The sequence below is a fragment of the Papio anubis genome, chromosome 9 (assembly GCF_008728515.1).
Source record: "Papio anubis isolate 15944 chromosome 9, Panubis1.0, whole genome shotgun sequence".
NCBI classification, from domain to species: domain Eukaryota; kingdom Metazoa; phylum Chordata; class Mammalia; order Primates; family Cercopithecidae; genus Papio; species Papio anubis.
The window spans coordinates 98,088,531-98,113,728 of NC_044984.1; the positions used below are offsets into that span (position 1 = coordinate 98,088,531).

The 25,198-nt window shown below is 44.0% G+C and overlaps 1 protein-coding gene and 1 non-coding gene across 3 annotated transcripts in view; one reads left to right on the top strand and one right to left on the bottom strand.

The window, feature by feature from the left end:
- The window catches only part of STAB2 (stabilin 2), a 168,207-nt gene that overhangs the window by 121,731 nt on the left and 21,278 nt on the right, over positions 1 to 25,198 (top strand). For both annotated transcript variants that reach the window (XR_002515968.2, XM_017946151.3), the window contains exons 45-56: positions 5,368 to 5,487; positions 6,516 to 6,563; positions 7,678 to 7,761; positions 9,256 to 9,402; positions 10,807 to 10,947; positions 12,290 to 12,349; positions 13,731 to 13,907; positions 15,639 to 15,728; positions 17,785 to 17,931; positions 19,525 to 19,581; positions 20,721 to 20,847; positions 22,487 to 22,636. Coding sequence is in view for 1 of the 2 variants with exons in the window: in XM_017946151.3 (XP_017801640.2) it covers positions 5,368 to 5,487; positions 6,516 to 6,563; positions 7,678 to 7,761; positions 9,256 to 9,402; positions 10,807 to 10,947; positions 12,290 to 12,349; positions 13,731 to 13,907; positions 15,639 to 15,728; positions 17,785 to 17,931; positions 19,525 to 19,581; positions 20,721 to 20,847; positions 22,487 to 22,636 (1,348 nt within the window). In the remaining variant the exon portion in view is untranslated. The remainder of the gene's footprint in view (positions 1 to 5,367; positions 5,488 to 6,515; positions 6,564 to 7,677; positions 7,762 to 9,255; positions 9,403 to 10,806; positions 10,948 to 12,289; positions 12,350 to 13,730; positions 13,908 to 15,638; positions 15,729 to 17,784; positions 17,932 to 19,524; positions 19,582 to 20,720; positions 20,848 to 22,486; positions 22,637 to 25,198) is intronic.
- On the bottom strand, positions 1,298 to 1,400 carry LOC116269072. The gene has a single exon (XR_004176390.1). It is a non-coding gene; the product is annotated as a small nucleolar RNA U13 (small nucleolar RNA).

Sequence of the window (25,198 nt, forward strand, 5' to 3'; positions counted from 1 at the left end):
CTTGCAAGGACACTTGTGGCATTAAGTGGTTAATCTAGGATGATCTTATCTGGAGATCCTTAATTACATCTGTAAAGACTCTTTTTCTAAATTAGTTGCATCCACAGTTGCATCCAGTCCTTAGGACAGTTCAACCCACCAGGCTGGGAGGAGTGAAGGCCCTTGCCCAAGGTCACAGACCTAGTATGTGGCATGGCCAGAACTTGAGCCTATCTCTGTCTTACTCAAGATCTGCGCCCTTGACCATTCCTTGGGGGTGCTTGTTCTTCCTACAAGGCCCAGTCCCAACACCTTGTTTTCCTGTTTATATTACTTCCCACCTGAGAGCTGCCAGCTGTTGAGAACAGTGCAGACACCCTGTAATTAAGACCCTTCTTCAGTTTAGGCTCCCATTATCTCCTTGTGTTGATCTGGCAAGTTCCTCAAGAGATCAATGTCCTCTACATGAAACAGTTATGTAAGGATAATAAAGAAGCTATAGAAAAGATGGGGACTGAGATATGAAGCTGTTACCAATAGAACTATGGCCAGCTTAATTTTCACAGGAATTCTTCCATGGGCCATTCATGTTTTGTAAAAAATGGCCACCTTGTCTTGGACAAATGACTCCTGATACAGCTGACCTGGGAGATTCTGAAGGTCCTTTGCTACTGTATCTCAGCAACATATTCCCGTAGGAATTAACTCTATTGCAAGATTGTAAAATTATAGGCCATAAGGGGCCAGGCAGGGAATCATATCAATAGGAAGACCCAAATCATGTTGCCACTCTAATGGGGAAACATCTACTCCAACTGACTGGTACTCTAAACTGTGTCAGCCCAGTGTTGACAGTACTCCTGCTATTTTAAAAGATATGAAAATTTATGAATTTGTATGTAAATTTTACCAATTTTTAAATGATGGTAATTAATTTCAGAAAGCTCTTTTAAATACTGGGCTAAACAAACAAAATAGTCCTGATGCTAAATCTAGCCCAAGAACAATTATTTCTGCTCAAATCCTACCAACAAGGACTGTGAAACATTGTCTTTCCTGAGTTAGTCCCTGGTCCAAACTACTTTAGTCCATTTGTGCTGCTCTAACAGCACAGAGGATACCTGAGACTGGGTAGCTTATAAGCAATAGAAATGTATTTCTCACATTCTGGAGGCCGGGCAGTCCAAGATCAAGGCACTGGCCAGTTCTGTGTCTGCTGCAGGTCAGCTTCCTGGTTCATAGATGGTGCCTTCTTGCTCTGCTCATTGGTAGAAGGGACAACTGAGTTCCCTTGGGTCTCTTTTTTCTTCTCTTTTCACATCAGAAGGGTAATGTGCCAATGTTGTAACAAGTTTTGAGCGAGGCACATCTCATAGAATAGTGTGAAAACCCAATATCAAGCTAATGAACCACAAAAAGATCTCTCTTTTATAAGGGCATTAATCCCATTTATAAAGGCTTTGCCCTCATGACCTAATGACCTTCTAAAGGCCCCACCTCCTAATGCCATCACAATGAGGGTTAGGTGGGGGACACAAACATTTAGACTAGAGCAGGAGGCAAGCATGTTGATGGGACAGAGACTGGATGAGATGGGAAGGGTTGTAGTGATCGGACAAGGTCTCTCTGCAAAGGTGACTCATTCCTGAATGTTCAGAAGTGGGCAGCCACATGAAAATCTTAGGGAAAATGTATAAACAAAAGGAAGAGCAAGTCAGGGGTCCTGGGAACAGGAAAAGCTTGGCATGTTCTGGGAACTGAAGAGACAGCCAGTGTGACTGCAGTAAACGGAATAAAAGGGAGGTGGTGAGGGACCAGATCACCTTACACCATGTAGGCTATGCTGTGGAGCTTATATTTTATTCCAGTTATGACTAGGAAGCCACTGGATGATCATGTAGGTCAATATCAATGTCTGGCTTGGCTCTCAAATCTCATTCTGGCTGCTGTGATGACTGTGCATGATAGGGATTCAAAAGCACAACCAAGAAGACCATGTAAAAGACTAATAGAGCAGACCAGGAAAGACCAGAGTGGTTTGACTAGAGCTGTAGCAGTGGGTATAATAAGTCGCTGGGGCCAGGTGTGCATGGTGGCTCATGCCTATAATCCCAGCACTTTGGGGCACTAAGGCAGGTAGTTCGCTTGAGCTCAGGAGTTTGAGACCAGCTTGGAGAGAGAGAGAGGGAGATAAATCATTGGACAGGGGATGCATTTTGGAGATAACCAACAAGACCTGCTGATAGACTGGGTATGGGAAATACAAGGAAAAGGAATCAAAGACACTATCTAGGTTTTTTGCTGAGACATGTTGGTTCCACTCATGAAGATAAGGATGGCTTAGAGATGAGGAAGCGTTGAGTGAAATATCAACAGGTCTGTCTTTTTGTTGAGTTTGAGTTGCTTGGTAGCCATTCAAGTGAAGATTTCCAGTGAAATGTAAGCCTGAAGGAGAGATCATGACAGAGGTACAAATATAGGGGTCATTGGCACAGAGATGGTATTTAAACACAAGGGACTGGCTGAAGCACAAGATGAAAGTTAGAGGCAAAGACGGGGCAGGCAGAGGGGCCCTGGATATTAAGCCATTGAGCAGAGGAAGAAGTACCTACAGAGAAGACTCAGTAAAAAAGCCCACAATGTGGAAGGAAAACCACCTATCAAGTATAGTGTCAACAGAGGCCAAGAGAAGAAAATGTTTCAAGAGGAGTGATTGTACAGGCAAAGGATGTTGAGATGTCACCTAAGTTGAGAGAAGAGAACTGACCACTGCCTTCTCAAGGTCTCAGTTCTTGAAGACCTGGATCAGGGTGGAGGCTTGTGTAAAGGTGGGACCAAGAGCCTAGAAGTAAGTTGAGAAAAAAAATTGGAAGTAAGGAAAGTAGAAACATAGACAACATTTGCAAGGATCTTCCTGGGCAAATAAATGGGGTAGTTAATGGAGAAGGATGTGGACTGAAGGAAGCATTGTTTATAACACTTGACTCTGGAAAATTTTAGACCTACGTTAAACTAGAGCAACTAATACATGAACCCATCTGTACCTGACACTCAGGTGCAAGACTCAACTCATGGTCAGTCTTTGTTCATCTATACCTAGTGGGTTCTCTTAAAGGAAAAGAGAAAAGAGAGTTTGACTTTTTTCAAGATAAGTAATATGAAGGCATGTTTTTGTGCTGGGGAGTATGATCTGATAGAGGAGAGGAGGTTGATTGTTACAGGAGGAAAACACAGGAAGGGGTGAGAGGGAGTGGGACCCAGAGCCCAGGTGGAGGCATCAACCTCAGATAGAAGCAGATGTAGTGTCAGTCAGTCTATTAGTCAGTGATGAACTAGTGAGTCCATTAATGAGTCAGTCCATTAGTTAGTTATTTGTTAGTATACTTGTTAAATAAGGAAAGCAGAGTCCGTGAGTTCAGACCCAACCAAGTGGTGAAGCTCAGGATGGGGAAATGAGGTGGTTCTTGTTACCTGTGTCTCTTTTCTGCATGAGGTACAAGTGGGGCTCATCAACTAAGATGAGAGGACAGTGATTGAGAGTTGAGAAAAGTGAGGAGTGGAATGTCATTTGTATTAGTCAATTTTCATGCTGCTGATAAAGACATACTCCAGACTGGACAACTTACAAAACAAAGGTTTATTGGGCTTACAGTTCCTCATGGCTGGGGAGGTCTCATAATCATGGTGGAAGGTGAAAAGCATGTCTCACATGGTGGCAGACAAGAGAGCTTGTGCAGGGAAACTCCCATTTTTAAAACCATCAGATCTCCTGAGACTCATTCACTATTACAAGAAGAGCACAAGAAAGACCTGCCTCACAATTCAACCACTTCCTACCAGGTTCCTCCCATGACACATGGGAGTTGTGGGAGTTATAATTCAAGATGAGATTTGGGTGGGAACACAGCCAAACTGTATCATCTCTAGAGAGAGGGAAATTAAATGTACTGCAAAAGTGCAGGCATCTGTGTGCATACCTTTGAAGGTAGTCTGGATAGCACGTATCTGTGACTTTCGCAGGCAATGCACTGCCAGCCCTGCAGACCCAGAGAAGTTAGAGTGGGGCCCAGGAGAGCTAGGGATTTGCCAAGCCATAGTGATGGAGGGAGAGAAGAGCCAGGGAGGCTCACAGTGCTCCACCTTGCCAGCTGGCTGGGGGCCAAGGGGGCTGAGTGGGTGGGCAGAAATGCTGGGGAGAAAGAAGTAAGCTCAAAGGAGGGGAGGTCCCTGTGGACCAAAGGAGGTTGGAGACTGCACTATTAGAAGAGATAAGTTGAAATGATAAAAGTTAGTGGCCAGAGAGAGAGAGAAGGATGCTTGAAATGGAGCTCTCAGGAGCAATCAGTGCACTTTAATGTTGACTGAAAAGCCAGAGGGTGTGGGCAGAGGTGGTAGAGGCCATTGACAAGGGTATTGACACTGGGAAGGATGGCAACATCAAGAATGAAGGGAAAGGCAGTCATCCAGGCACCACCATTAGAACCAAAGAGTAAAATCTAGTGAAGGATTATGGATACTATGTGTTCAAAGGATGAGGGTGTGGAAATGTTTTGGAAGTGACAATGTACAGTAAGAAAGACACTCTCCCAGAACAGCCAGGACATTGCCACTTCAATCCCTCACCAGTGTGGAGGTAGTGGAGGAAAACAGCTTCACTTGAGAGGCATAGGAAGGACAATGTTTGCAGGAGACAGAGACCTCTGCAGGAAGAGGTGAAGAGAGCTTACTAAGAAGAGGTGAGAATGTCAGAAAGTTGCTAATGGCAATGAGTTTGAGAAAGCATGGGGAAGGGTTTGCAAGGAAGGGGGCCTATGGGGTCAGATGATGCATGTGTAGAGGAACATGGGGTGAGTGTCCCTGCAATGAGTGTCCCCAGGGATGTTAACTTTGAACCGTGCTTTGCTTTGTTTGTATTTTAGATCTCTACCCATCTTCCACACCTTATGAGATCTTTGAGGGCTGGGACAATGTGTTCTATTTTATACCACCTGCCTTCTGTCTGATAATGGTAACCTTTTCCTATGATCAGAATTTAGCTTAAAGCTGGGAAGTATCAAACAGGTGGAATCTTACTAGTTAATACCTGAATGCTGAGAACTTTCCAATTTGGCAACTCTGGGCTTACCTGTACAGGGCTGGAGATCTGCTCAAAGGGACCTGTGATCTTAGGATACAAGGCCAGGTGAATAAGATGCCCCTGTGAGCATAGGGAATTGGAAGGCAAGCTCGGGAAAAGGACAAACAATTCAAATGAATCGAAGAAAGTGAGACAAAAAATGAATTCCAACCAAAAATGAATTCCAACGCAGAATTGCTTTGTAAATATCGGTAGAGCTGGCAAACTAACTGGTCTAATCCCCATCCCTTGCCCCTTGGCAATTTTACCAGAAAAATGGCGGCTGTAGTGAATTTGCCATCTGTAACCACACTGGGCAAGGAGAAAGAACTTGTACTTGCAAGCCAAACTACGTCGGAGATGGATTTACCTGCCGTGGCAACATTTATCAGGTAACGCGAGACATGTTTCCATAAAGTAAACTCTACTTCCCTAAAAATGCCAAGAATCCACGTAGCTAAGGAATATTCAAGAGCTTGGTGAAATCTAAAGCGCTGTAAAAATATGAAAGACAATTTTATATAAATAAGCAACGAAAAGAAATTTTGTCTTCCTCTGGGAATTCATTTGACCTGCAAAAGAGCGTAATGTAGGGATTAAGATGGACTGTCAGCTCTGGAGTCAGAAACGCCTGGGTTTGAATTCAGTTCTCCTGGTTAGTAATGTGACTTTGAGCATATTATGTCACCTCTCTGTATATCAATTTTCCAATCTGTAAAAGAAAATAATGATGGTACCAACTCCATCAGCTTGTTAAAGTAATATGTGCAAAGGACACAGAGTGCTCAGTAGCTCAACCACATTACCATGGTGTGGATTGCTGCATGTGCATGTGTGCATGCGTGCATGTGTGCATGCACATGTTAAAATGTACATGCATGTGTGCATGTGTGTACGTGTGTATGCTTGTGTGTACATGCAGGTGTGTGTGCACACTGCATGTGTGCACACGTGTGTGTGCATGTATGTGTGTGTACTGAGCATAGTGGTTGAGGCAATGTGATACTTGCAGGTTTCTGCCTATTATAAAGTAAATGTTCAGTTATTTAAAGAGGGATGAAAATGTTCTGGCTGATCAAATATTGTTAATAGAGTAACCAAATCTGCCCTAAGCCTATAAATGTTTTTTTTTTTAATATTTGAACATCAGAAAAGGCTCTTAAAGTTCAGATACTTCTGGAAATGGCTGAACCTTTCTTTCATAAATCGGATGGCGATTCCAGAAAGGTTATAGAATTCACACTATGTCCACATAGTCATTAACTGAACATTAATTGTCAGCCTACAGATGAAGCTCCGAAAAGGCCCGGTGTTACAGATTTCCAGTTGAAGGGATGACAGAGAAATCATCCCGTGACAACCCTGTATTGTTCTTATATATATTTCACAGGCATTAAGTGAAACTACTGTTTGTTTGCAGGAGCTTCCCAAGAATCCAAAAACTTCCCAATATTTCTTCCAGTTGCAGGTAAGAAATGTACATGTCTAACCATAAGAGTTCAGCCTAGGCCAGGTGCAGTGGCTTATGCTTGTAATCCCAACACTTTGGGAGGCCGAGGCGGGCAGATTGCCTGAGCTCAGGAGTTCGAGACCAGTCTGGGCAACATGGTAAAACCCCGTGTCTTTTAAAAATACAAAAAAAAATTAGCTGGGCATGGTGGCGCAGGCCTGTAGTCCCAGCTACTTGGAAGCTGAGGCATGAGAATTGCTTGAACCCAGGAGGCAAAGGTTGCAGTGAGCTGAGATCATGCCACTGCACTCCAGCCTAGGTGACAGAGTGAGAAACTGTCTCAAAAAAAAAAAAAAAAAAAAAAGAGTTCAGCCTCAAACCAAATACAGGATAAACTGGTAGCCTCTAGAGCTAGTGAGGGTAGAAGAAAGTCTGGGACCCTGAATTTCTAGAATTTTCTGCATAAGAATGTAGTATGTGAAAAGACTCCCATCACACCAGTAGAGAAAAAGGTATGACTGGGACAACTGGTTAACACTTGGGGTAAAAAAATTAAGTTTGATCTTTCTGCACATCATACATCTGAATGAGATTCAGAGGTAAGAATAAAATATAAAAAACTAGAATAAAATCATAAAAATATAAGAAATAATATTTTAATAAAATCATTAAAAACTAGAAGAAAATACGCTCATAGTAACCATATGATCTTAGAATTGCCAAGAAGACAATTACAACAGTTGAGTATATCAACTTATGTTTTATGTTTGTATTATTATCCTAATGATATAAAATACTGATATGTGCAAGAGACATTGGAAAAAAATACCTGAAAATAATAAGATCTGCTTCTAGGTGGTGGGACTAGGGGGGCAGCTATTATTTTTTTCTTTGTGCTGTATTTTCAAAATCTTTAATACAATAAGCAAGTGTTAATTTTATAATGAGGAAAAAAACACACGCACACGATTTCAGTTACGGAGAATCTGGGTTTCATTTGAATCCGAGACTGAAACACAGGTCTCCTCATCCAGTCTTTGTTTCAGCCAGGTGCCATCATCTCTGGTATCAGCTCGAGCCCCTGCATGTACTGATGTTAAGTGATGTGTAAGCCCCACCTTTCTTCCCACAGGAGCATTTCGTGAAAGATCTGGTCAGCCCAGGCCCCTTCACTGTTTTCGCACCTTTATCTGCAGCCTTTGATGAGGAAGCCCGGGTGAGCTCAAGACTGAGGGTGGAAGGGGGAGGTCTGCGGCTGGAACATAGTCTTTGGACCTCGCCCGGGAACCGAGACTGGAGATGTTTCTAAGCAGGAGATCTAAGATCAGGTTGGAACTCACCAGCAATAGAAGGGGCTGCCTCTTGGCACAGGGACCCCTATCAGGAGAAACATTCAGGTGGATTTGGGGTAACCACTGGCCAGAGACTTTCTAAAAGACATTCCTGAACAACGTATGAGGTTGGAGAAGATGAACAATTCTCAAGTGAATTAGACTTCCCATAAACAAAAAACGGGTGTGGAGGGAGAGATGCTGGGTTAAAGAGATTTAAATAGATTCTTTTCTTGCAGGATTTATCAGAGCCTTTACTGTTCTAATATTCACAGGGGCTCTTCATACTGGATTGCCCATTCGTAAAAATAATAGGTAACATTCATTGTAAGTGTGTCAAGCACTATTCTGAGTGCCCGGCTTAGATTTACTCATTTGGTCCTCACAACAACCCTGTGAGTTGAGTGCTGTTGTGATCCCCATTTTATAGCTGTGAATACTGAGGAAAGTAGCTTTCCCAAGATCACATGACTAGCAGGGGGTGGAGCACAGACCCAAACCTGAGCCCATGTACTTAACCACTGCACACCCAGCCTCTCTTTGCCTATATTTTGGACACCAGCAAAGCAGAGGCACAAAAATAGTTTTTGAAAGAACTTGACACTTTATAATTCAAAATAAAAAGTCATTAAAGGAGTTATGAAACGAGAATTTTGTGGGTTTTTGATTACACTTACTTTATATTGCTTAATTGTTTGTTTGTTTTTGAGACAGGATCTTGATCTGTCACCCAGGCTGGAGTGCAGTGCCACGATCTCGGCTCACTGCAGCCTCTACCTCCTGGGTTCAAGTGATTCTCATGCCTCAGCCTCCAGAGTAGTATTTTTAGTAGAGATGGTGTTTTACCATGTGGGCCAGGCTGGTCTCGAACTTCTGGCCTCAAGTGATTCACCCGCCTCGGCCTCCCAAAGTACTGAGATTACAAGCGTGAGCCACTGCACACAGCCTTGTTTGTATTTTGAATTCCAAATGGAGATACGTCATGATCCTCCCAATACTAAAGGTTTAAATCTGGCACTGATACCTCTCTGAGAGGGGGATATACCATGCAGTGTTTCCCAGAAAATTCTTTTTTGAGGATCATCTCACAGAACTTGCGATCTTTGCAACATGTATTGTGAAATCCCAGGCCAGAGGAACCCCATGTTCCTTCCACGCTGAGATTCCACAATGGAGGCAAGAAAGGAGCTAGAGTCACTTCCTCCCTTTTGTCTGAACAGCCTCCACTCTATAATCCTGACCACTCTATAAAGCTTACCTCGCAGAGTCTGGGTGGGCCGAGAGGTGTGGAAGAGAGAATGGAGAAGAGGAGAGCCAAATGGCACATTGCAGCAAAAGGCTTCTGCCTCTGGCTGGAACCCTCTGATTTTCTGTTACAGGTTAAAGACTGGGACAAACAGGGCTTAATGCCCCAGATTCTTCGGTATCATGTGGTCGCCTGCCACCAGCTGCTTCTGGAAAACTTGATATTGATCTCAAATGCTACTTCCCTCCAAGGAGAGCCAATAGTCATCTCCGTCTCTCAGGTAGATGCCAGTTATCCTTAGCTCCTCTCTCCCCTAGATCATGTCCTTTGCAGGAACCTGGATGGAGCTGGAGGTCATCATCCTCAGCAAACTAATGCGAGAACAGAAAACCCAATGCTGCATGTCCTCACTTACAAGTGGGAGCTAAATTAAGAGAACTCCTGGACACATAGAGGGGAACAGCACACACTGGGCCTACTGGAGGGTGGAGAGTGGCAGGAGGGAGAGGATCATGAAAAGTAATTAATAGGTCCTAGGCTTAATACCTGGGTGATGAAATAATCTCTACAACAAACCCCCTGACACAAGTTTACCTGTGTAACAAACCTGCATATGTTCCCCTGAACATAAAATTAAGTTTGTTTCTTTTTAAACAAAGAAAGTGCCTTATCCTTAGGTCTGCTTTCTCTTTTTCTTCCTTAAATTAATATAAGAAATAATAGACCAGGCGCGGTGGCTCACGCCTGTAATCCCAGAACTTTGGGAGGCTGAGGCGGGTGGATCACAAGATCAGGAGATCGAGACCATCCTGGCTAACACAGTGAAACCCGTCTCTACTAAAAATACAAAAAATTAGCCGAGCATGGCGGCGTGCGCCTGTAGTCCCAGCTACTCAGGAGGCTGAGGCAGGAGGATGGCATGAACCTGGGAGGCAGAGCTTGCAGTGAGCCAAGATCGCGCCACTGCACTCCAGCCTGGGTGACAGAGCAAGACTCTGTCTCGAAAAATAATAATAATAACATGTGTTAAGTGATTTCTGTATGCAGGCACATAGTATTTGATGTGTACTAACTCATTTAATCTGCAAAATATTCCCTTGATATAGACAGTGTTAATCCTTAATTTCCGAATAAGAAAACTGAGCTCAGAAAGGTTAAATAGCTTGTCCAAAGTCGCACAAAGAGCAAATATTAGAGCAGGATTAAAACCAGAGGCAGGCCTCTCCAAGTAGTAAATAGAACTGCTTTTGGTAGCATTAGTCAGAAGCTGGAAAGGTTGAAAGCTTTTGATCCAAGTCACTTGACCAGGCTGGTCCAGTCCCTCCTTACTACAGAGAAACAAATGGTGACTGTAGAATTCCTTGCAGAAGGAGGAAAACCAGGGGAGGAGGTATAGAACAAATATAAAAGAAGCCAATTTTGAGCTGCTTGCTTGCTTCATACTGGAGAATCATATTGAAATTACTGTTTTAGATGATTCTATGTTATAATTAACTTCTCCAGGTGAAAATTACATGTTATCTCTGTTTTCACTTTATAATAATAAAAATGCACTCAAGTATTAACTTGGATATTCAGGTTTTGCTCCTGATAATTTAACACATTGGTAAAGCATTCTGTGAGAAGGAATTTTGTGTCTATTTCACTTTGCACTCATTTCTTTTTTGTTTTTGGTTGATTTCAGGGCACAGTGTATATAAATAATAAGGCTAAGATCATATCCAGTGATATCATCAGTACTAATGGCATTGTTCATATCATAGACAAATTGCTATCTCCCAAAAATTTGCTTATCACTCCCAAAGACACCTCTGGAAGAATTCTGGTAGGTAAACTCTGTCATATTTTCAGCCTGGAGTGACTCAATACATTATCATCTCTATTCTGATTCGAAGTCATCATTTTGAAACATTTTCTTTTTCAGCTTCAATCTCAAGCAATTATTAAAAGCCTCGTAAACATTATTCTTAATAAGAAGTAAATAAGTAAAAGTCTTAAATTGTTAAGCAGATTTTATATGTTTTTCTTTAGCATCCACAAGGACAGGTAGTCTTACATAGGTTTAGAAGATGGAGAAAGAAAGGAAGGAAGGGAGGGAGGAAGGAAGGGAAAGAAAGAAAGAAAAAATCTGGAGTAAAACTCCTTCTCAATTGACAGAAAATGTAATTTTAACTTTTATTTTTATTTATTAATACAGGTCAAGGTCTTTCATTGCAGAACACAGACTCCACTATACTTAGACCAAAAGTTTCTTGAGATAGTAGATACATCATCAAATCTCTGGAAGGGTAGAGACTAATTCAGATGCTACACAGCTGGGAGCAGAACAGCCCAGGGAGGCCTACAAAGGGTAGACACCTGGCTGGGTGCAGTGGGTCACACCTGTAATCCAAGCAATCTGGGAGGCCAAGGCGGGCAGATTGTTTGAGTCCAGGAGTTCAAGACCAGCCTGGGCAACATAGTGAAACCCCATTTCTACTAAAAATACAAAAAACTAGCCAGGCGTGGTGGTGCATGCCTATAATCCCAGGTACTTGGGAGGCTGAGGTGGCAGAATCACCTGATCCCAGGATCAGATGCTTGCAGTGAGCTGAGGACAGTGACCTGAAATCATGCTACTGCACTCTAGTCTGGGCAACCAGAGTGAAATCCTGTCTAAAAAAGTTTTTTTAGTTACACACACACACACAACGGGTGGATACCTAAGCTGATAACCTTACCACCACCACCAGGCTGTTCTGACTGTCCTGGCTGCCACAGCTCTGTGATTGCCACATGTCTCCAGCCTCACCACCTTGGACACTAGACACTGGGCTATAGATGTCCCCATTGTGCTTGCCAGAAGGGTTGATCTCCCTTCTACCAGCTGCATCACCTCATATTATTTCTTTCCACCAAGAAGCTTTGCACAAGTGCTTCTGCTTGGAGGACCTTATATCACATGTGGGGCTCTAGCTGCAAGGGAGTCTGGGAAAAAGTAGCACTTAGCCTACTAGTCTCTAGAATGCAGAAAAGTGCCATCAGAAGAGAGCTCAAGCAGGTGCTGATGAGCCCATCTGTATATCTGCCGGGTTATGTTACCTTTATTTTTTTCGCTTGAGCGCTTTTTAAATTCCTTGTAAACTGTATAAGGAAAAGTTTCATGCTCATTCTTATTATCTTTGCAGCAAAATCTTACGACTTTGGCAACAAAGAATGGCTACATCAAATTTAGCAACTTAATACAGGTAAAAATTTAGGGGAAGTTGACTCAGAGGATAACCTGCCTAAAGAAGTTTTGTTTTGTTTGTTTTGTTGTTTCTGTTTTGCTTTGACATCAGTCAGCTGTTGCAGGATCTGCATGGGCAAGTCTCAGTTTTCTGGAAAGCAAAGTCATTCTCTGCCACTGCCTTCTTAGAATGTTATATGGCTTGTTGAGCTACGTAATGTACATTGGCTGAGTTAGAAATTGAGGATTTGAGGCTGGGGAGAGGGAAAGAAATTGAGATGTGGCAGTAGTGTACTAGGTGCTTCACATCTGGAATTATCAACTCCATTATAAAGATGGGGAAGTTGCATTGGAGAGTTGGGAACTCTATGCCTGTGAGACAGGTAGAAATTAAAACCATATCTTTCTGGCAGGCATGGTGGCTCACGCCTATAATTTCAGCACTTTGGGAGGCCAAAGCAGATGGATCACTTGAGGTCAGGAGTTCAAGATCAGCCTGGCCAACATGGTGAAACTCCATCTCTACAAAAAATACAAAAATTAGCCGGGCATGATGGCATTCACCTGTAGTCCCAGCTACTTAGGAGGGTGAGGCAGGAGAATTGCTTGAACCCAGGAAACAGAGGTTGCAGTGAGCCAAGATCACACCACTGCACTCCAGCCGGGGTGACAGAGTGAGACTCCGTCTCAAAAAAAAAACCAAAAACAAAAAAAAACATATCTTACTGACTTCAGAGATTGTTCCCATGAATTGAGTAGAAACTTCTAGTATGAACAACAGATTGCAGAGAATAATAGGGAGGAGCAGGCCAAGCATCTTTCTGAGGCTCCCTCTTCCCTGCTCCTCAACCCTGAGCCAGTCCCTGGGGACTCCAGAATTTTACTTTCTGATTTGCTTTCCAAGAAAATATAGGTCAGGATGGGCACAGTTGGCTCATGCCTGTAATCCTAGTACTTTGGGCAGCCAAGGCAGGAGGATTGCTTGAACCCAGGAGTTCGAGACTGGCCTGGGCAACATGGCAAAACCCCATCTCTACAAAAATACAAAAATTTGCGGAGTGTGGTGGTGCATGCCAGTAATCCCAGCTACTCAGGAGGCTTAGGTGGGAGGATCACTTGAACCCCCGAGGTTGAAGCTGCATTGAGCTGTGATTGTGCTACTGCACTCCAGTCAGGACAACAGAGTGAGACCCTGTCTCAAAAATAAGAAAAAAATTTGTAGGTCAGAATGGCCGGGGTGTGATGGGCCTCTAGTTTCTCTAGCTGCAACACCTTTGAACCATCCAGAGTCCCAGTAAGCTGTGGGCCGGAGCATGGAGGAGAATCCTCAGAGACAGATCCCCTGCCCACATGTCTGGACCTTGCTCATGCCAGCAAAGGGCTGAATCCCTGTGTTTCAGGACTCAGGTTTGCTGAGTGTCATCACTGATCCCATCCACACCCCAGTCACTCTCTTCTGGCCCACTGACCGAGCCCTCCAAGCCCTACCTGCTGAACAACAGGACTTCCTGTTCAACCAAGACAACAAGGACAAGCTGAAGGAGTATTTGAAGTTTCATGTGATACGAGATGCCAAGGTATTTAGTTTACATGCGGATATAAGTGCAAGAATGTCCCTGGGTGGTGATAAAATTCAGCACTGAGGCATTGTGGCCTAGGAACTGTGAGTGCGTCCCCATCTCCACTGTGTGCAGGAAGCCACAGCATCCCCTGCCCCACTGTGTCCTCCAACTGGCCGTGGTTGATTGGCTCCTGCAGTATACCACATTTGGTTCTGTTCCATGGGCTTGCCATTATTATGATTATGATTATTATTATTATTATTATTATTATTTACTTTAACCAATACCCAAGAGCATCATTCCTCTCTCTACTGCGGATCAGCCTTTCTGCCTTCCTAGTTCTCCTGGCAAAATGGCTGCTGACAACAGTTCTCGAGTTTTTCCAGATGGACTCTTTCTCATCCAGTTCCAAAATTTCTAGGCAAATGGCTGATTGATCCATCCCTGAACTAATTAACTGTATTAGAGAAGCACGATCATATAGAAACTAGCATGATTATGTAGGAACATGCATGATCACGTAGGAACATACGTGATATAGGAATAAGCATGATATAGGAACAAGTACAATCATGTAGGAACAAGCATGATCATATAGAAGCAAGCATGATCATATAGGAGCAAGCACGATCACATAGGAGCAAGCATGATCATATAGGAGCATGCACGATCACGTAGGAGCAAGCACGATCACGTAGGAGCAAGCACGATCATATGAGAGCAGCATGATCATATGGGAGCATATGCACAGTCTTATAGGAACAAGCAAGATCATTTAGGAGCAAACATGATCATACAGGAGCAAGCACAATCATATAGGAACATGGCAGCCATCCTGAGTCCTCATCCGGGACTCATGTTTCTCTCCAGGACCAAGTCTGCCCAGTCCAAGAATGCCAAATGCCCCAACTTCAGTTCATCCACAGCATCTAGATTAGTTTCCCAAGGCTGCCGTCACACATTACCACAAGCTGGGCAGCTTAAACCGCAGAAATGTGTTCTTTGTAGTAAACAGTTCTGGAGGCGAGATGTCGGAGATGAAGAGCTGGCAAGGTTGTTCCTTCTGGAGGTTCTAAGGGAGAATTTGCTCCATGTTTCTCTCTCTGCCTCTGGTGGTTTCTGGAAATCCTTGGTGCTCCTGGGCTTGTAGTGAATCCCTCCAATCTCTGTTTCTGCCAACACAGGACTGTCTCCCTGTGTGTTTCTGTGCCTTCACGTAGCATTTGCCTCTTGCTTCTTATAAGAACACCTTTCATATTAGATTAAGAGTCCACTCTACTCCAGGATTACCTCATCCTAACTAATTACATCTGCAATGACCTCATTTCCAAATAAGATCATATTCTGAGGAATTGGGCATCAGGACTTCAACATAACTCTTTGAGGGGCACAGTGCCGCCCATAACTGCATCCTATGTCATTTCCCAGCCTCATCCACTCATTCTTTCATTTGCTTCATACACTAAGACTGCATCTTCAGAGACTCCCAAGCATGGATGGGGGACGGAAGGGTGATTGAAACCAGTCCAGCTGGTCAACTCTTTCCCTCCAGAAGGAGTTTCCAACCTCCCAGAGAGCCCCCAATTATTCTTCCCATTGGTTATACCTGCGGTCATTGTAATGCTAAAGTTATTATAACTCGTGGAAAAATCTGCATCTGAATTTGGTTTTTTGGTAAAGCTCCTTCGGGCAGTCCCTTCTTCAGCCCAAATTTGGGGCAGTCACGTGGCACCATTGCCCACACAGGTTTTAGCTGTGGATCTTCCTACATCCACTGCCTGGAAGACCCTGCAAGGTTCAGAGCTGAGTGTGAAGTGTGGAGCTGGCAGTGACATTGTGAGTATCATCATGAAGGTTGGTCAGGGAGGGGTTCACACATTCACAGCAAGCTATTCCCCAACCACTGCCCCTTCAAGGAGATGTTCATTTTTTTTTCCCTCCATTCATAACAAGCTCATTTTTTTTCTCACTACCTTCAGAGGTATTTTTCCTGAGAGTGCGTAAGTGGATGTGAAAAACCTGATAAATCCTGGCCAACCCAAGCCCTCTTAGCAGGTGGCAGGAAGCCTTTTACACTGGAAGCTGATTTTGTTTTTTGTGTAGAGCATTTATTTTCCAATGTGAGATACTTTCCTGAAACAGGAAAATATACAGTCATTCCTTTCTCTTCCTTCCCAGCCCCACCACTGTGACCTCACCTCGAACCCTTTCTTGGCAGTCAGAGCCAGCTCTGGGCTATGCCTACCTAGATCAGCCTACTGAGAGGTTTGCAGTTTTTACCTCCCCTGGCTAGTTCCCGAACAATTCTGCCTTCCTGTAATTCCATATGATGAATGGGTCTAATAGGATTATTCCAACTGCATATCATGGAAAAGCCAAACTCCAGTGACTTAAATGTGTAAGGATTTATTCGCTTTTATAAAAGAAATCTGGAGGTAGCCAATCCAGAGTTAGTATGATGGCTCAGTAGAGAAGTGCCTTCTGTCTTTCTGCTCTGCAGCACACATGGTTCCAGCCTCTAAGGTCCAGCATGGTTGCTGGAGCTCCAGGCGCCATGTCCACTTTTCAGGCAGTGGAAAGGAGGAAGGGCAAAAGGGATGCATCTCCCAACTGAGTTAATTCCCTTCAAGGAGGATTCCAACAACTTCCATACAACATTCTGTGTACATCTTATGACCAGTATCCTTTGGTGTTTGAATTAGAATTGCATTGAATTTATAACTGAATTTGAAGAGTATTAACATCTTTTCATTCCAACTTTTGGAACATTATCCCAGTGTACACGCTTGAGATTTGTCCTATCTCCCTAGACCAAAATAGACAACTATCAGAGAAGGATAGTAAGAATGCCTTCTGCTTGTTCTGTGTGTTGATGCAGCTTTCAGAGCACTCGGCAATGTATTATTTAGTCTGATCTGTATAACAATGCTATATTAGAAATCATGTACTCTATTCACCTGGTGAAAAAAACAGTGAACCACAGAGAGGTTCAGTGACTTGCCTGTGGTCACATAGTACATGAGTGAATATGCAAGGCTTTAACCACAGTTTTCTGGTGTTCCTTCCACAGAGTCACACTATCTCCATCCCATCCATAGATGCTGGGAGTTACCTTGTTTTCCTCTCAAAAGCTTTCTTAAAGCATTTTGTGTATTGGAAGAATAATGTATCCATCAACTTACTAGCTGGGTGACCTCAGGAAAGGCCCTGAGATTGTTGCCAGCATTAAATGAAATAATGTCTCCAAAACCCAGATGACTATGCCTGGTACATGTGAAAAAAGAAATTATCATTATAAAGTTAAAGGCTATCACTTTTACACCCTGGAAAGAAAGCTGAACCAGGCACTTTGCTAGGTGCTGGCACTAAATAAGGAGAGTCGGTTACTACACACAAAGAAGGCACATCAGTGAAGTTCATCCCTAACCACAGCAAGGCCATCCTTGCTCCACCCTATCACCCACTGCTGACATTTCGCCTTTGGTAGAGGAAGTGAGGCAGAGGGATCAAGGGGGCAGGCTCTGAGGCTGACTGCCTGGGTGCAAATGCCTGCACCACCATTCACTGGGCAAGTCATTTAACCTCTCACTGCCTTAGTTCCCTCGTCTGTAAATGGGTACTAATAATAGTAGCTACATCCAACACAACCACCTTGGATTGTTGTAAGAATTAAAAGAATTTGCACAGGTAAAGGACTTAGAACAGTATCTGGCACATAATACATGCTGGGTATTTGATAAATGGGGTTTTATTAAGTTCTTCCTGAGTCTTGCAGTTACTGGCCATGTTGCATGTCTGGGAAAGAAGAGATACATTAAAGAGATTGACTATTTCTCTCTCTCTTTCTCTTTCTCTTTCTTTTTTTTTTTTTTTTTTTTTTTTTTTTTCTCAGGGTGACCTCTTTCTGAATGGCCAAACCTGCAGAATTGTGCAGCGGGAGCTCTTGTTTGACCTGGGCGTGGCCTACGGCATTGACTGTCTGCTGATTGATCCCACCCTAGGGGGCCGCTGTGACACCTTTACTGCTTTCCATGCCTTGGTCAGTCCTAAAAACAGCAGTGTAGTAAGAGAACCTTAAGCCAAAGATGGTCCTCGTGATCCAGTGTGGACCCTGTTATAAAACCATGTAGGGCCTGTCCTCAGCAAGACCAGGACCCAGAAGACCTGGCATCTGGCAACAGGCATCTGCTTCGCCCCACACAGCCTGGAATATTCTTGTTTATCCCTCCACCCACTCACCCACCCATTCGTTCCCTTATCACTGAGAAAACAGTTCTTGGATACCAACCATGTGCCAACTACCATTCGTTTTCAAACGCATCCATCTATTAAGTCACTCATTCATTCAACAAACATTTGTTGAAAGTCTGCCAGATTACACCATATGAAATTGCCATATTTGACAGTCTGGAACCTATGAAAAGGGCAATTTCATATAGTCAGTCTAATATGATATGCCACCCACACCTCTCTTCACTTACCCATTGATTCATTCATTTGACAACATTGATTGAACTTCTATCCCAGGCCCTGCACTGTGTGAGGCATTTTTACATTCACTCATTCATCCATCCAGCACCTTTACTGAGTACTCCCCTGGAGCCAGCCATTGTGTTCAATACTTAGCTTACCCCTACAATAATCCAATAATAGGAATAGTTGTCATCCACCCTATTGTGTAGATTTAGAAACTGACTCTCAAAGAGGTAAAGTGACGTTACATGGCAAAGTTTGTCACCAGTTGGTATCTGTACCGGGCATCCCCTAGGAATTTCAATAATTATCCCAAATTTTTTGGATCCCAGTCAGTCAAAGTAGGAGATGAAACCAGTTGTCCTTTCTACCATAGGGGTCTTCTTAATTTCCAAGTTATATTCCACACATATTTTTCAGTTCATCATTTTTCCTCATCAATCCTCTGAAGATCAAATAGCAGCAAGAATTATTATCCCTATTTATTATAAAACTAAGGCTCAAATAGTATTAGTGATTGGCCAAAAGTATCCCATTTAACTTAAAATGGAACTAACACTTGCACCCATATGTCCCACTGCTAATAGCATATGCCTGTAAGACACTGCCCAGGTCCAGCTCTGTATAACAGATTTTCCCTTCAGAGAACAAAACCACAGAGCTAATGCCCAAGACAGATCTTCAGAATTATCCGTGGCAAAGCTAGTGTGTTTGTTTTGATATTCTTTGTTGTTGTTTTCAGATAGGGTCTTGCTCTGTCATCCAGGCTGGAGTTCAGTGGCGCAATCACAGCTCACTGCAGCCTTGAACTCTTGGGCTCCAGTGATCCCCTCAACTCAGCCTCCAAAGTCACTGGGACTACAGGTTCATGTGCCACCATGCCTGGCTAATATTTTTTTTTTTTTTTACAGACGGAGTCTTGCTTTGTTGCCTAGGCTGGTCTCAAACTCCTCGCCTCAAGCGATCCTCCTGCCTTGGTCTCCCAAAGTGCTAGGATTACAGGTGTCGGCCGCCATGCCTGGCCTGTTTTCATATTCCTGATCATAGCCAGAGTCTTAATCAAAATTAAGCCCTTAATCCATCCAGGTATTAATTAGGAACATTTCCTTGTGCTTTCTGATATTTTTGATTTTCAAGTGTTTCTTTTCTTGCATACTAGGGGTCGTGTGGGAGCTGTGTCAATACTCCCAGCTGCCCAAGGTGGAGTAAACCAAAGGTAATTAAGAATGCAATGATAATGTTTGGAGAGCCATAAGTCTGTTTCATTGTGTGTGTGTGTGTGCGCGCATGCACGCATGCACTTATGTTGCATAAATGTAATTTATGTCATTCTTTCAACAACAAAACCAGTGGAGTAAGATAGATATTCTCAGCCCAGGCCACCTGCCAACCCACGTTCTAGGAACTGTCTAGAAAAGTCATCGGATGGTAGACCTAGAAGGACTTAGAAGATAATTATGATTATAAAAATAGCTGCATTTTGTTGGCTGCTGTCCATGTCCCAGGCTGTGTACTGGGCCTTTATATACTCATTACTCTGTCCCTCTTTATAATACTCAAAGGAAGCTATTGTTATCTACACTTTACTTATGAGAAAAATTGGTCTCAGAGAGGGTAAGCAATCAGCCCAAGGCCACACAGCTAGTAAGGAGCAAAGATAGGATGAAAGTCCAGAGAGCAATGGAGAGTAATGGTTAAGTCAATGAAATTTAGAGTCCACAGGTATGGGGTCAAATTCCATAATCTTTGCCAAATCCTATGACCTGTCAGGTTTGCCTCTGTAAAATGGAGCTAATAATGGACTCTGTGCAGCTATTAGGAAAAGTAAATTTTAAAAATGTGGGTATACTTAAGTGCCTGGCACATAGTAAGTGCTCATTAAGTGCTGTTTTGTATTACTTATTCCAAAGTCAAGCTCTTCCTAGTCTACTAGTAAAACCTATAACAAAAATACCTCCACAAAACAAAATCTAACTCATACCCTCCCTGCCTACAATTTGGGAGCCTTGCCCCACACCCCTTCCATGACAGGAAGCTACCTCCTTCCCACTCCCTCCCCAGGCAACCATGCCACTTGCAGAGCACTCTACGGGTCTGAAAGTTCTTCCCCTTGAGACTGGGGAGAAATCTTCCCACGGACCCTAGATCTACTCCCTCCCCCATCCGCATGTTTCTGCCGTTGGCCTGTTGACTCCCGTAGGAAAAACACTGCCTTCGAAAAAAGTTGGCTCACATTGGAAGTCCCATTTTTTATTTGGGCAGTACCTAGGATCCTCCACGAGGGCACAGACTAGAGCCCCAGAGCCCCAGTCCCTGCAGTGGTAAGTGAAGGGATGGTTCACTCTCTTCCCTTAGGGTGAGAAGCAGAAGTGTCTCTACAACCTGCCCTTCAAGAGGAACCTGGAAGGCTGCCGGGAGTGGTGCAGCCTGGTGATACAGATCCCCAGGTGCTGCAAGGGCTACTTCGGGCGAGACTGTCAGGGTGAGGGTGCCTCTTCCCGCCTCGCGACTCTAAAAGTGGTAATAGACTGCCCATTGTCCAGTCTTTGAACGTACCAAAATTATAGGGAGATGGGGGAAACACTGCCAATGATGATTCCCAGGCCCCAAAACTCTGAAGAGTTGTGTATCATTCCTTCTACTTTGGCATATTTTTTTTATCAAGTTGAGATCCTACTGTGCATATATTGTAATTGTGTGTCTGCTTTTTTCTTTGATATTAGAGCGTAGACATTTCTGATGGTGCTAAAGACACTATATCTCATTTTTGATGCTGTACAACATGATATCCATGATATTGATAAGCATGTTTAAATGCATTTGATATGATTCTCCCTTGGCAGGTGATGTACTGACACAGTACGTATGGGCCATAATTTCCTGAGCCCACCCCTGTCCCTTGTAGAGGATGTGTAGCGTTGGCTCGCTCTGTTACCTCATCAGGAAAGGGCTCCTTGCCAAAGCGTATTTGGGCCCATCCTGGAACCCCTGTGTTAACTTCTAGCCAACAATACATCAACAGTTGCAGCATCACAAATGCCTCAAAAGCACTTGTCTGCCACATGTTGTTCTAAGTAGGCACATTTATTGAGTTTTATTGAATGTTTTTTCCCCATACATATCAAAACATCTAATCTGGGCAACAACCCCTAGGGAGTAGGTTCTGTTGTTGTCTTCCCCTCCCCGCTGACTTTTTTTGAGAGAGGGTCTCACTCTCTTACCAAAGCTGCAGTATAGTGGCAGGACCACAGCTCACTACAGTCTCAACCTTCTGGGCTCAAGCGATCCTCAGCCTCTCAAGTAGCTGGGACTACAGGCACATGCCACCAGACTCAGCTAATTTTTTTGTATTTTTTGCAGAGCCGGGGTTTCACCATGTTGCCCAGGCTGCTCTCGAACTCCTGAGCTCCAGCAATCCATCCACCTCGGCCTCCCAAAGTGCTGGGATTACAGGCGTGAGCCGCCGTGCCTGGCCTGTTGTCCCCATTTTGTAAATGAGAAAACAGAGGCAGAGAGAGGATAAGAAGTAAACCCAAGGTCCCGCTGGTCTGTCTCTGGCAGCCATGATTTTTACTAGCATGCATACTCCATTCATCATAATCTCATTGAGAATACTCTGGGTTGAGAGCCCCCGTGACCACCCAGCTCCACCCTCCATCACTAAAGTGTGGACCATTCATGAAAATCAGTATCATTCTAATATTCGTTCAGGGCTTTATCTTTTCAAACTGTTCTCAGTTGTAATGCCTCATTTGATCTTCACAATAACAATGTGGTATAGGTCAAGCAGACACTGTATCATTATTATCATCATCATTTAGAGCTAAGAAAACAAAAGCTCAGAGCAAGTTCATTACTCAGCATGGATATCCTCAAATCCAATGCACAAACCCCCAAATACAGTGCACGGTTCAGTGTATCACCCTGCCAAGACAGAATCATATCAGATACCATAAAGTTCATGTCCCATAGGCCAGTGACTTGCCCTAAATATCCACTGACACTGAGGGCCACGTTCCCTCCGGGCTAACAGAGGTCAGATGCCGCAGCACATTTACAAAGGCGCTGAGCTGCTCTGGCTTTGGGAGACTGTTGAGTCACCGCTGTTTCATCTCTTCCAGCCTGCCCTGGAGGACCAGATGCCCCGTGTAATAACCGGGGTGTCTGCCTTGATCAGTACTCAGGCACCGGAATGTGTAAATGCAACACCGGCTTCAACGGGACGGCGTGTGAGATGTGCTGGCCGGGGAGATTCGGGCCTAATTGTCTGCGTATGTGGCGCCGCTTCCCTGTGCTAGAGCTTGTTTTTTAACTGTGTGTTCCCTGTCCTTGTCCATGCCATCTGCCTGACCTGGAGGCATCCTTCTTGTCCTTTCTCCCAGCCACACCCCTCCCATCTGCCTGCCTTATGTGCTTATTTCCTCCTTGGATGTATTCCCAGTTTCCACTGAAAAAGCTTCACCTCTAGAAGTGAAACTTGTCCCCAGCAGCCACCAAGGCACGATGTGGCTGAATAATGTTCATTCAGTCATTCAACCAACGTGGATTTACTGAGTCCTTACTAATATTGAATGCTGACATTGATTAAGTGCCTACTATGTGCCAGCCACATATGTTTTACCACTCAATCCACTTAACTACCCTTTGAGATAGTTACTGTTATTATCCGCAATTAGCAGATGAAGAAACCAAGGTACAAAGAGCTTAAGTGATTTACTCAAGAGCCAGCAATTTTTTTCTTTCTTTTTTTTTTTTTTTTTTTTTTTGGAGACAGTTTCGCTCTTGTTGCCCAGGCTGGAGTGCAATGGCACAATCTCGGCTCACCACAACCTCTGCCTCCCGGATTCAAGTGATTCTCCTGCCTCAGCCTCCCAAGTAGCTGGGATTGCAGGCATGCGCCACCACACCTGGCTAATTTTGTATTTTTAGTAGAGATGGGTTTCTCCATGTTGGTCAGGCTGGTCTCAAACTCCCGACCTCAGGTGATCCACCTGCCTCGGCCTCCCAAAGTGCTGGGACTACAGGTATGAGCCACCTCACCCGGCCGAATATTTCTAATGTCTAGGGATTTGTGGTTTAGGGACTGACAGGGACAAAATTCCAGCTCTCCAAAGGCTTACAGAAACAAATTCTTCTAAAAACTCATTATAAAGGATATAAAAGCAAAGAAGCAGGTAGAAAGGTGAAGGATGAAAGGAGATGTTGTTTTAGAAGACGCCTCACGTAGGGAATATTTGAGTAGAGACCTAACAGACACAAGGGGGCCAGGCATGAGGTATGAAGAGCAGGCCACTCAAACTTTCAGCAGTGCGGGAAAGACTCCATGACTCCACTGGCCGGTATGTTAGCCACTAGCTACATGTAGCTATCAAGCACGCAAAACGTGTGGCTGAGGAACCAAATGTTTAATTAAATTTAAATGGCTACGTGTAGCTAGTAGACAGTGCAGACCAGAGGAACAGCTTTCCTCGATGAGCAAGTGCAAAGGCCCTGGGGCAGGAGCCAGCTTGGTGTGCACGGAACAGCGGGAAGACCAGGATGGCTGAGTGGAGCGGGCACAGAGGAGGAAGAGAGGAAGAGAATGCAATCTGAAGGTCACCAGAGACCAGCTCTTCTTGGCCAATGAAAGGTCTTTAGCTCTGTGTGTGACAGGAGGCCAGCGAAGTGTTGGGAACAGAGGGGTGTTGTGAAGAGATTAGAAAAGATGGCTCTGGGCAGAGTATCTGTAGGAGAACAGGCACAGAAGCAGGGCCCCTTGGGGAAAATGATGCAACAATCTAGGCCAGCGCTAATGGTGACTTGTGCTAGCTTGGTAGTGCTGGGGTTAGTGAGAAATGGTGAATCAGTATATATGTTTTAATGTTACTTTTCTTTCTGAGATAAAATCTCACTCTATCACCCAGGCTGAAATACAGTGGTGGGATTATGGCTCACTGCAGCTTCAACCTCCTGGGCTTAAGCAGTCCTCCCACCTCAGCCTTCTGAGTAGTTAGGCCTACAGGCACGTGCCACCATACCCAAATAATTTTTTATTTTTTTAATTTTTTGTAGAGATTGGGTCTCCCTATATTCTCCAGGCTGGTCTCAAACTCCTGGCCTCAAGCAATCCTCCTGCTTCAGCCTCCCAAAGCTGGAATCACAGGCATGATCCACTACACCTGGCCACAATTTTATTTTTTTTTAAGACAGAGTCTCACTCTGTTACCCAGGCTGGTTTACAGTGGTGTGATCACAGCTTACTGTAGCCTCAACATCTTGGGCTCAAGCAGTCCTCCCATCTCAGTCTCCCGAGTAGCTGGGACTAAAAGCATGTACCACGACACCCAGCTAATTTGTGATTGTTGTTGTTTTTTTGTAGTTACAGGGTTGCGCCACGTTGCCCAGGCTGGTCTTGAACTTCTGGCCTGAAGCAATCCTCCCACCTCAGTCTCCCAAAATGCTGGGATTACAGGCATCAGTCACCACACCCAGCCAGAATTTTACTTTTAAATAGATTTCTCCATCAGGAAGCCCCAGATGAGATGATCTCCCTAAATGTTCATTGCATATCCCATGACACACTACTGTAATTATAACATTCATCTCATTTATAATTCCATGTTCAACAGCTGGGCACTCTAAGACTGTAAGCCCCATAAGAACAGGGACCTTCTCTATTATGTTTTTCCCTGTAATCTTATGGCTTAGCAGTGCCTGGCCTGTGATAGTCCCTGAATAAGTTATTTTTTAGATGTTTCAATGAATGAATGAATGGCTATGACACAAGCATGGTTCCTCCCACAACTGAAAATGCACAGCCAACAAGGGGTCATGGAGCTGGTGGACTGGGTCTC